The 12,004-nt window shown below is 35.3% G+C and overlaps 2 protein-coding genes across 2 annotated transcripts; both read left to right on the top strand.

Annotated features, from left to right (window-relative positions):
* The first annotated feature begins 1,837 nt into the window (after positions 1-1,837).
* Positions 1,838-4,351, top strand: LOC127638517 (kxDL motif-containing protein 1-like). The gene is made up of 5 exons (XM_052120074.1): positions 1,838-2,017; positions 2,098-2,199; positions 2,303-2,455; positions 2,759-2,805; positions 3,545-4,351. Exons 2-5 carry the CDS (start codon positions 2,105-2,107, stop codon positions 3,787-3,789), a joined length of 540 nt encoding a protein of 179 aa, XP_051976034.1. The 5' UTR covers positions 1,838-2,017; positions 2,098-2,104; the 3' UTR covers positions 3,790-4,351.
* A 562-nt stretch (positions 4,352-4,913) lies between these two features.
* LOC127638354 (endoplasmic reticulum-Golgi intermediate compartment protein 2) lies at positions 4,914-11,259 on the top strand. Its single transcript, XM_052119838.1, has 14 exons — positions 4,914-5,064; positions 5,345-5,553; positions 6,070-6,178; positions 7,043-7,089; positions 7,199-7,266; positions 7,927-7,967; positions 8,136-8,237; positions 8,458-8,553; positions 8,828-8,883; positions 9,210-9,308; positions 9,657-9,754; positions 9,847-10,009; positions 10,219-10,298; positions 10,386-11,259. The coding sequence occupies exons 2-14, from the start codon at positions 5,448-5,450 to the stop codon at positions 10,449-10,451; spliced, it is 1,131 nt and encodes a 376-aa protein (XP_051975798.1). The 5' UTR covers positions 4,914-5,064; positions 5,345-5,447; the 3' UTR covers positions 10,452-11,259.
* Positions 11,260-12,004: the final 745 nt, after the last annotated feature.

Raw genomic sequence — 12,004 nt, 5'->3', positions numbered from 1 at the left:
ATTCCCAATGTGCTCTGAGTCCTCGTGGTGGCGTAGTGACTCGCCTCAATCCGGGCTGTGGGGGACAAATCTCAGTTGCCTCCGAGTCTGAGACCATCAACATTTGCATCTTATTACGTGGCTTGTTGAGCGTGTTACGGAAGAGATATCGCGCGTGTGGAGGATGTGTAGCGGCATCTACTCACAACTCACCACACGCCCCACCGAGAGCTTGAACCACATTATAGCGACCACAAGGAGGTATACCTCATGTGACTTAACCCTACCTAGCAACCGGGCCAATTTGGTTGCTTAGAAGACCTGGACCATTTGCTGCTATCTGGTGAAATAAAAAACATAACATGACATGACATGACATGAAATAACATTGAAAGCCAGTAGGTGGCTATAGTGATCTATTAAAAAGGATGTTCCTTGACTTTATAATCCAATGTTGAAACAAATTTATTTTCGACTTGTTTTTTCACAAGTTGTGATTTTGTATATATATACTTTCACATAATCAAAGACTGTTATTTGTCAAAGCTGACAACCACTTGTTTTGAAGAATCAGCTCTTGCAATTATGCTACATTATGCTTACAGTCAAACCTGAGGTATTATGAAGAGAAGAGAAAGCATTTTGTTACATGTTGTTTATTATTATTATAACATAAAAAAATGTCAATAAAACAAACAGCAATAAACAGATATGAGCAGCAATGAACAGTGATAATACAATTTGTGTACAAACAGAAGACTTTGCAATTCAAATCAGTGACGTGAACAGCAATAATGTGGGGTCTGACACTGATCTGTATGTCCACTTTTGTGTGTGTGTGTGTGTGTGTGTGTGTGTGTGTGTGTGCTGCATTGTGGTTGATTGATTTTTATTTTACAAAATAAAATTAAAAAAATTGCTCGGCAATGTTGTCTCACAAATTAATTTCTCTGTGCATGTGTGTGTGTTCTGCATTGTGGATGTGCTAGAGTCTCACCCCATAATGTCTGACCCGATTCCCTGATTTTCCGCATTGTGGCTGGTTGATTGATTGATTTTATTTTATACATGTTTAAAAAATGCTCTGTGTTATAGTCTCACCCATTCTTTTCCTATGGCGGGTCAAATTTGACCCGGATCAGTAATAGTGTCACAATTGTTTTTACAACTACATAGACTCATCAAATCTAGTCCAGTTCCTTCCTTGTGGGTATATGTGTTTGTGTGTGTGTGTGTGTGTGTGTGTGTGTGTGTGTGTGTGTGTGTGTGTTCAGATGGAGAGTGCTGGAAAAGTCACCAAGCCTTGTGATGTTTCAATTTAGGAAACCATATTTAATTTAAAAAAGAAAAGTCAAATGGGGAAAAAATTACCCGAACAAGGGTTAAAAGACACTCATATTATTATTTTTTATTTTATTTCAACAGTAGTTGTTTATGCCAGACTCTGGGTTTTTGGAATAAAATAGGCAAAAATATTAGTTTTTGTTAGAATATACAATGAACAACACTGTCAGAAAGTATACAGCATTTTTTTTCCATGCAAACTGTAACACATTCAAATAAAATCTCATATCAAAAACCCAAATGAACATCTTAGAAATAATTTTCCTCCAGAATTAAATACATTTCTTATTTACAGATAGATTGAAATTTTGATAGAATGCTTCTTGATCTCGACTTTTTCTAACCAAATAATACAAGGTAAATGTACTGAATTACTTCATTAATAAATGCCCAAAATGTTTGAACATTTCATCATCAGCGCACGCCACTCTCTTCCTTGGGAGCCAATCAACGCTTGTCAAATGTCAATGTCCCCGCCTCGTTAATGACGTCACTGTCATGTGACAAAATCACAACAAAAATGTCTGCGTGCTCTTCGGTGGGCTAACTAAACCCCAAGCTTTAAATGTATTTCCATCGTTCTACAATTATATATGTATAAAAAAAAATATGAGCATTTTTCGTCAAAACATTTCCGAAGTGTGGAGCTAATCAACATATTTTGAAACAACCCATTTAGCGGATTATTCATACAGTAAGTATTTTTCTACGTACGCGACTGTCTTAAATTTGTCAGCTCATCATTGTGATCACGGTAATATGTTTTGTTTGAAGTATCATCATGGAGCCAACGGCCTCTGGGATATTTTGCAACAGGATGCTTAGCATGGTGAACTCTGAGGATGTGAACGCGATCATTCAAGCTCAGAGACACATGTGAGTTTTTGTAGTTGCAATGGCTGTATCAAATCTTTCTTTCTTTTTTTTTTTTTTTATTTCATTTTAAGCAGAAGTTGTTTCATGTCTGCATGACTTCCAGGTTGGACCGGTTTGAGAAGACCAATGAGATGCTGATCAACTTTAACGGGCTGTCCAATGTGCGCTTACAACAGATGAATGAACACTTTCTAACGCACACACGTACATTAATTGAGATGAAGAAAGACTTGGACAGCATCTTTAGACGAATAAGGTATTTTGTTTATGGCAAAATATGTTAATTAAATGAGATGTTTAGGGAAGTTTGAGATAGTTGATTATGTGGGACATTTTTATAATGGTTTACATAATGTTGTACATTTCATCATAAACAGTAATGTTGACATTGCCATATTTTAACTGGTCTGAATTAGTTTGGGTGACAATTGAAAATCAAAAGTATTTTTTTTTTGAATGTCCCAGATTACCCCAATGCACCTTATTATTTACATTCTTATAGTAGCATAAGTTATATCCTATAAGTAATGTGGTTTTAAAATAGTTTGTGTTTCCCCAGGACTTTAAAAGGAAAGATTGCAAAACAATATCCAGAAGCCTTTAGCAGTAAGTTATTATGCCATTTTTATGGATCATGCTGTATTTGGTACCACAGTTTTGCTCATTTAGATGTAATCAACCCATTTTGACTACTGCTAATACATAATGGTTATTTGAATCAGTATTTTTATATGTATTTGTTAACATTAGTAGATGCATTAGATTTCATGAATTTGTACAGCATTTATTAATCTTGGTTAATGGTAAATATAAATAAATATTTGTTAATCATTAGTTAGTTCATAATGCTGTATTAGTATATGTTGAAATGATCAATAAAGGGATAGTTCACCCAAAAATTTTAATTCTCTCATTTATTCACACTCATGCCATCCCAGATGCATATGACTTTCTTTCTTCTGCTGAACAGAAACTAAGATTTTTTTTATAGGAATATCTCAGTTCTGTTGGTCCATACAATGCAAACTATATTAGATAGCTTAAGAAGACATGTTTAAACCACTGTAGTCTTCTGGATTACTAATATTGCTATATTTCTATGTGCATTTTTGAGCTTCAAAGCTCAATTACAATTCATTTGCATTATGTTGGCCTACAAAGCTGAGATATTCGTCTAAAAATCTTTGATTGTGTTCAGCAGAATAAACAAAGTCATTCACATCTGGGATGACATGAGTGTGAGTAAATGATGAGAGAATTAAAAATGTTGTGTATATTAACATACACAAACTTATTTTAAAGTCTAAGAGTATTTTAACATCAGCCTTTTACAATTTTACAACAGACATCAATGAGTGTTCCAACTTGGAGGGTGATGATGATGAGTTTGACTCCATCCCTCCCAGTGTGGCTACCACCGCAACATCAGAACGGAGCACTGAGTCATGTGATACAAGCCCTGATTTAATATCTCCCACCATTAGCTGCTGCTCTGAAGACCCCTCTCAGGAGAACATCGGCACACCAACCTCCGACAGTCCAGAACAGGCTGTATTACAGGACGAGGGTCCAGATTCAGCACCGCTCTAGATTTGTGTTTCTGATACCACGTGTTTACTCCATCCAGATGCCTCTTAAAAGTGGGATGAAGTTTTCAGAGCCATAGGCTTGTAGGCAGTGCTCTGACATATGGAGCTGTAGCATCCCGGTTGACCGGAGTTTAAGTCCTGGCTCAAAGTCCTCTGCTAATCTTGATTCATCTTTTCTCCTCAGTCATATCCTGTCTCTCTCTCCCGTTTACAATCTAATAAATGCAGGAAAAGACAAAAATATTACTTAGAAAAAAAGTGTGATTATGTGCACGTCATTATGTTTAGGTACCAATTTGGTACTGTTGTTAAATGTTATGACAATTTTATGTTTTACAGCTTTTAATGTATTTAAATTACTGTGTACTGACAAGTACATCTGCAGATCTAAAAAAAATCTAAAGATTGATATTCAACACAAACTTCTTCAGTGATACATTTAAACACAGGCAGGTTTACCTGAGTAGTGGTGTAGTATAATATTTACTGTTCTTGACAGTATTGGCATTGTGAAGCATGGTGACTTAAGAGAAATATGCCAACAATGAAATAAAGGCTTTGTCACAGAACTCTGAATGAGTTTAATTTATGTACACATAACAGTAAACTGTTGTGTTGGAATTTTCCATCGTGTCCATCCCCAAGTTGAGTTCAATCAACAGGATATGTGGCATAATGTTGATTACCACAGAAAATAATTTTGACTTGTCCTATGTCTATTTAAAACTAAAATGGTGGTTGCACTGAGGCACTTACAATAGAATTGAATGGGGCCAGTCCAAAAACGTTAAAATACACAATGTTTTATAGGTATAGCCACATGACATAAACATTAACCATGCTAACATGATTTAAGTGTGATAAAAAAAACTCAGTTGTAGATGATTTTTGTGTGATAAAATAGCTTACAGTGTTGACTGGTGTTGCATTGTCAAGGCAACAAAAGGTAGGGATGCGATTTTATCAAACTAAAATTATGTTATCACACATAATGTTAATTCCTTATGGATATACTTTTGAAACAGCGTGAGTTTTAACGTGTATGAACTGGCCACATTTCTTTTATTTGTAACAGCAATTAATTTTTTTGTCTGCCTACATTTCCCACAATCACACGGAGTCGGACCGGAAGCGCACAGCTACAACGAATTAGCGTCTGCCTCCCGAGACGTCTTCGTTTTTTGTCCGTTTTTTAAATAATATAACATTATAAAACAAGACCGTTTATTTAAAAATGTTGGCAAACACGGTGGAACCTTTAAAATAGCATTTTCAGGCAAGTATCAAACATAAACATGGAGAAACGGCCAGTCAGACAAGTGTACTGCTAACAGTAGCTAGCAACCTGTGTAACCATAGACAACTGGAGCAATTATTCATTCTTGTACTCGTATATACAAATTCTTAACTTATATTTTTTTATAAATCTGCTTGCAATCAAAGTTGAGGCGTTATCATATATATCTACCTCCTAGGGGATCTGTATTTAAAGGTTTCACATCATTAATATTGTAAGATATTGACATAGGAAGTTGATGTAACTTTGCTGCTCACAGATGGTTGCTAATGTGCTGTTAACTAAATGATCTCGGACATTGACATCAACAAATTATGAATTGCTGACGGAATTCATGAAGAAGATAACATCCGACTCTGACAATGAGGAGGCTGAACAGAAAGAAAGCCCTGAACTTTGTGAAGGAACTAGATGCTTTTCCCAAGGTTCCTGAGAGTTATGTGGAGACAACAGCTAGTGGAGGAACAGGTGAGCTGTGTCATCTTTAACTTAAGAGTAATGTGACAGCTTGGAGTTGATGTTTGACATTCTTCAGCCATTTGTCAGGTTTATTTTCATAAATCAGTTCCTGAACACGACCAATAGTTGATAGGTACAGTGATAAGGCAGTATTAAAGGAATATTCCAGGTTCAGTTTCAACTTCAGCACAATCAACAACATTTGTGGCATTATATTTATTACCACAAAAATGTTTTTTGTCTTACATTTGCCTTGTTTAATAAAATTAAAGATCTGAGTTCCACTTTCAATGGAAGTGAATGTGGCCAATCTGTAAACGTTAAAATACTCACAAAATATAGTCACAAGACGTAAACTATACCAGGCAATAATGTTACACGTTGAGCACTCTTTATTTCTAATATTAAAATAATTAAATTTTTCCACTACATTTCCTTTTCTAACAAATCTCAGATATTGCAGCTTTGTTACTGAACTGGAACAGTGATCATTAAAACGTGTTGGCTTTCTTTATGTTTAATCAGTGACTGTGTTGGCCTTCACGGCCATGGCTCTCCTGGCCTTCTTTGAGTTCTTTGTGTATCGGGACACATGGATGAAGTATGAGTATGAAGTGGATAAGGATTTTACCAGGTGATGCTTTACTGTTGTTACACCTGCTTAATTATGCTTTCAAAACAGCAGCAATACAAATATATAATAGCAGGTGTAAGATTGGTTGTTGACAAATAAGGTTGTCCAGTGTGCTAAAATGAAAAGTCTTTTAAAAATGTAGTTTAAACATACAGTTTTATAAACATAAGAAATGTTAAAATGTACTCTTTGTGTCCAATTTAGTTTCATAAGTCTTTGTAGAAAATGCTATAAAAGTGTTTCAATGAATGTCATGACATTAAAAGTGTCATGTGGTGTAACCATTATGTAAAAGGTATTTAAGTACTTCTTGCACCTTGAATAAATGAGAATGTACGCAATGTAATCATTAATAATTTTTTTCTTTTTACAAATATTAGGAATTATTGAGTCAAGAATATAAAGTTTTCTCCGGGTTATGCCACATGATTAACAAAATTTCGCTCTAAGTGAAGGCTCTGTTCTATATTTTTTGTCAAAATAAACAACAAAATGGCTATCAACATGTTGGTTACACCACATGACTATTTGAAATTATTAAAAGATTATTCTGCACCACTCATGCCAACTTTTTATTTTTTTCTCTCAAGAATTTCAGCTTTTAATGAACCTTACATTTTTCTTACTGTCTCTGGACTGTTACAACACATGACCTTTTTTACTTTTAGCCCCAGAAATAAATAAATAACTGAATTTGAACTCAGAAATTGAAAACAGGTTCATCACAGTAGAGATGTATTCAGTCATTTGAATAATTTAATAAATCTGGACAAAAAAATATGAGCTTTAGGTTATTGACCCAGATGTGTAATAAAATAAAAAAAAACACAAACATTTAGTTTGTTTTATTCTTTTGTCTTGCAGTAAACTAAGAATTAATATAGATATCACAGTGGCCATGAGGTGTCAATGTAAGTTTGTTTTTCTTTTTTTACTGCAGATATTGTAATGTCATCTATGGCATAGTAAATGATTGTTCTTAATGCTACCACATCATTATTTCTTGAATTGTCTTTCTAGTTGTTGGGGCTGATGTATTAGATCTGGCTGAGACAATGGTAGCATCTGATGGCCTGCAGTATGAACCTGTGAGTATTTGCTTTTTAGCCACAGTGTTGGTTATTTGCTAGTAAGATTTTATAGTGGACCAGCCACGGGCCGTGCATTTTAAGTCTAGGCCTTCAGTGCAATTCATGCCATTAAGAAAACAGTTTCACAATGAATAAGACACCGTATTCCCATCATACATTACGTGGCAGTCAACTAATAATACCAATTGCCATTTTATAAACGCGTCCACATGAAAGCCAGAACCAAGTAGATCTAATACCAAGAAAAGGCTCTTATAATTGTGCTTGCAGTACATTTTGTTAATAATCTGATTTGCTGATTAATCAGACAATCTGACATTAGATGCGCATTTATTTGCACTGGGATTCTGTGGAATCCTGAAGGGGTGGAGCTCAAACTCACTCACTGCTTCGGCCAAGGAGCATTGATTCGGCCATGTGATTTGGGAAACAGTTGTCACACTTTGCTTGTAAGCATCGAGGAATAAATTCTGATTGGATAAACTTCTTGTTTTTCGCTATTCGTTTGTTGATGAATTAAGAGCTGAAAATACATCAAATGAAAGGTTGAAAAAGTATGTATTAATTAGGCATGTTATGCCAGCAGAGAAGGCTTTGCTGGCCCTGAGAAATCACCACTGTAATGGACCAATAACAGGTTTTATGATTCTTTTACAGGTTGTTTTTGACCTTTCTCCCCAGCAAAGGCTCTGGCACAGGTAAATGATATGTCATTTGTTTACAATGTTTACATTTTTAATCCTGTATTATTAATTCTGTACATATTAACATTTCAGATATTTAAGTGGGTTTAGACATTTATTTTATTTAATAATAAAAGGGAAACAACTGAGTGTCATCACTTCATTTGTGTCCTTTTATGTCAGGACACTCTTGCTCATTCAGAGCCGTCTTCGTGAAGAACATTCTCTCCAAGACGTTCTTTTCAAGAATGTTATGAAAGGTGCCCCCACTGCTCTCCCACCCAGGTCAGTAGACCCAACATGGTAATCTGTATTCACACAGCATTTCCAACACCATCTGATCTAATCCATAATAACATTTCAACATTTTATTTTTAAGTGTTTATATAAAGACCAGTAAAAGTGGAAGTTCCTAAATGGTTTTAGTTGGAAAAAATTTAAAATGAAACTATGAATATAGTAATAAATTCTTCGGGCATGTTGTTTTGCATTTATCGTTGAATAGGGAAGATGACCCCACCCAGCCTCTAAATGCCTGCAGAATACATGGACATCTATATGTTAATAAAGTAGCAGGAAATTTCCACATCACTGTGGGCAAGTATGTCTCTTTTTAACCTCTGTAGATCTCAATATACTACCTTACATTTGTTTGTATATAACGTACACATATTTATAACTTAATTCCAGTAAACGTTGTTTGTACGTGGTGCAGACCTACTTTAAGGTGTCAATTTGAACTATGAAAATCAGTTATAACTGCAAAGATGAGTTAATGGCTAAATGCACAGCTGAAAAGGAATATGTACTTCTTTGACCGATGTTGAATATAGTCTGTTGTCTCTGAAGATGCTTTACTCATTGTATTATTTCAGGGCCATCCCACACCCTCGAGGTCATGCTCATCTTGCGGCTCTGGTCAGCCATGATAGTAAGCTGAGAAGGCTCTTTATAGCCGTTGTTTTGTATAATTGCTCATCCATTGATGTTTCATTTCTAACTGTCTTTTGCATTGTAAATGATCAGAATGTTCTGTAAATACCTGATCACAAACAAAGAGCTAGTTTTGTCTAAGAAAAGAGGAAGTGCTTTTTGGGGTTGCAGATAGAATCTGCCATCCAGATAATATGTAAAATGCTTCCTGTGCTGTTGAATCCAGACCAGAAGGGAACATATTTTGTGCTAAAAAAGAAAATGGTGCCTTAAATGTTTATACCTGAAAGGTCATTTGGCTAATGAAGGTAATTTATTTTGTAGCATACAACTTCTCCCATCGTATAGACCATTTGTCATTCGGAGAGGAAATACCAGGCATTCTGAATCCACTGGATGGCACCGAAAAAGTGTCCACAGATCGTAAGTGCTCTCAACATTAAGATTAAAGAAAAATACATGCGTATATACACCGATCAGCCACAACATTAAAACCCCCTGCCTAATATTGTGTAGGTCCCCTTCGTGCTGCCAAAAAGGCACTAACCAGCATCTCAGAATAGCATTCAGAGATGATATTCTTCTCACCACAATTGTACAGAGCGGTTAACTGAGTTACAGTAGACTTTGGCGCTATTTTGGTGGCACGAGGGGGACCTACATAATATTGGGCAGGTGGTTTTAATGTTGTGGCTGATCATGTATGCAGTGTGTGTATTAAAGAGCCAGGACATCAGTTCAGTCTAGATTTTTCACTCATTTGTTTTCTAGATAATCACATGTTCCAGTACTTTATTACCATTGTGCCAACAAAACTGGAGACATACAAGGTGTCAGCAGATACACATCAATATTCAGTCACTGAGCGGGTAGGCCATAAGATCTTCTCTCATCCATCCATCCATCCATCCATCCCCAATTGTTGTCTATGACATCACACCTTCATTTCTCTTCCTTTTAGGAGCGAGTGATAAACCACGCAGCAGGAAGTCATGGTGTGTCTGGGATCTTTATGAAGTATGACATCAGCTCATTGATGGTGAAGGTGACTGAACAGCACATGCCGCTGTGGCAGTTCCTCGTGCGACTCTGTGGTATAATAGGGGGAATTTTCTCGACAACAGGTAAATACATAGGGAGCGAACAGGTCAGATCAGCTCTCGAAAAGGTTAAACTCAGGATTAGAGAATGTTGGCAAGGAAAAACAACATTTAGTTTGTTGATTTTTTTATTTTATTTTTTTTTACTATAAAGCAGTATGTCCATTTGTATAGACTGCAGGCTAATAACAAAAAAAAAATCCTCTTTAAAAGATTGTGGTTTGTTCCTGCAGGATTGTTGCATAGTCTGGTTGGCTTCTGCGTAGATGTCGTCTGCTGTCGTTTTAAACTGGGGGTTTACAAACCAAATAGAGTAATTAATTTTTTTTTCATTTCAATTTTTAATTTTTGAATTCAGTTTTTCCAAACGTATTGATACCATTGTGTTTTTCCTTTATAGATGAATCTCCTCGATGGCCACGTGAACAGCTTAACACCGCTTCTTTCTGAGAACAGTGAACACTAGCTGGGCTCTCCTTTCCATTAAAAAAAAAAAATCATTTTAGTCACTCTTCAACTTAAAAACATTTTGTACATTTGATGTAAATCCTCGTACTACACATGACATCAAGATACTTTAAGTTTGCCAGTCCATTGTCATTACAAATGTTATTTCTTTTTTAATTACATTAGTGGTTTCAATGAATGTCAATTACAAAAAAGCAGTCATGGTGAGAAAAATAAATTGTATTTTAGAAGATAAAATACAATGTCATTGAGCATCTAAATATCTTATAAGCCTTTTTTTATTTCACTTGTGAAGGCAGCTCTTTTCTCTGAAGATGAAATGTTTGTAAACTAGCATAACATCATCTTCATTGACCCCCTTTAAAAGCATCTACATTTTGTACAGTTTAGGCATTTCTGAGTGCAGTACGGTGTGATTTTAATAAATTTTGTATTCAAAGACACAAACATTCATTACAGTATTAGGATTTGGTTGGGAATTTTGTTTTGTTCTGGCTGTCTAATATGCCAACCAGAGCCAAGATCTGTGTGTTTTAAGGAGACCACTCTCAATATTATTGATATTATAAGGATGAGCCAATAAGGGTCCTTGTGTTATAATAAAAGTGTGATTCTGTTCGATTATAGGAGTAATTTGCCCATTTTACTAACTGGGGGATTGGTGTCGGATAATTCTTTTTAAGCACATTTATTGATTTGTATTTTTCCTGATGCAAAACAATCTTTTAGACCTTTTAAACATTTTGCACATATTCTTTTGCCTGTTATAGAGCCCTGCTAGTCAGTAATAAACAGAAACTTGTGCCAAAACCACTTCAAGATCCATTTCAGAAAATTGAAATTGCAATACAGTATCTGCAAAAACAAAACTGGCTGCATTAAGATCAGTAGGTTTGGCTACTTAGAAATGTATTTAGTGACTTTGATTAACTTATATTATGTACACAATCTATGTACAAACAATATTGTGCAACAGTTATACTAGAAGAAAAATTGTCCCTTTTAAAGGGCTAGTTCACCCAAAAATGAAAATTCTCTCATCATGTATTCACTCTCATGCCATCCCAGATGTGTGACTTTCTTTCTTCTGCTGAACACAAACGAGAATTTTTAGAAATGATCTCAGCTCTATAGGTCCATTCAATGCAAGTGAATGGTGACCAGAACTTTGAATCACATTAGTCAGCATAAAAGCAATCCATGCGGCTTAAGTGGTTAAATCAATATCTTCAGAAACAATATAATAGGTGTGTGTGAGAAACGTATCAATATTTGAGTCCTTGTTTTTACTATAAATCTCCACTTTCACATTCTTCTTTTGTTGTTTGAGGATTTACATTCTTTAAGTATAGCGCCACATACTGGGAATGGCATTTATAGTAAAAAAAAAGAAATGACAACTACTGAAGTCGTATAATACTTTTTCCTATTATATATTTCTTTATGTGCTTTTTGGACCTTCAAAATTCTGGTCACCATTCACATGCATTGTGAGCACCTACAGAGCTAAAATATTTGAAATATCTTTGTGTTCAGCAGAAGAAGGTCATG

The sequence above is a fragment of the Xyrauchen texanus genome, chromosome 46, assembly GCF_025860055.1.
Source record: "Xyrauchen texanus isolate HMW12.3.18 chromosome 46, RBS_HiC_50CHRs, whole genome shotgun sequence".
NCBI classification, from domain to species: domain Eukaryota; kingdom Metazoa; phylum Chordata; class Actinopteri; order Cypriniformes; family Catostomidae; genus Xyrauchen; species Xyrauchen texanus.
The sequence above is the reverse complement of the archived record's forward strand: the minus strand, read 5'-3'. Positions and strand labels throughout refer to the sequence as shown.

Coding starts and splice junctions, on each gene's coding strand:
- LOC127638517 (XM_052120074.1), top strand. CDS start 2,105: ATGGAGCCAACGGCCTCTGGGATATTTTGCAACAGGATGCTTAGCATG. Junction 2,200..2,302: donor ATTCAAGCTCAGAGACACAT/GTGAGTTTTTGT, acceptor CATGACTTCCAG/GTTGGACCGGTTTGAGAAGA. Junction 2,456..2,758: donor AGCATCTTTAGACGAATAAG/GTATTTTGTTTA, acceptor GTGTTTCCCCAG/GACTTTAAAAGGAAAGATTG.
- LOC127638354 (XM_052119838.1), top strand. CDS start 5,448: ATGAGGAGGCTGAACAGAAAGAAAGCCCTGAACTTTGTGAAGGAACTA. Junction 7,267..7,926: donor ATGGCCTGCAGTATGAACCT/GTGAGTATTTGC, acceptor ATTCTTTTACAG/GTTGTTTTTGACCTTTCTCC. Junction 7,968..8,135: donor CAGCAAAGGCTCTGGCACAG/GTAAATGATATG, acceptor CTTTTATGTCAG/GACACTCTTGCTCATTCAGA.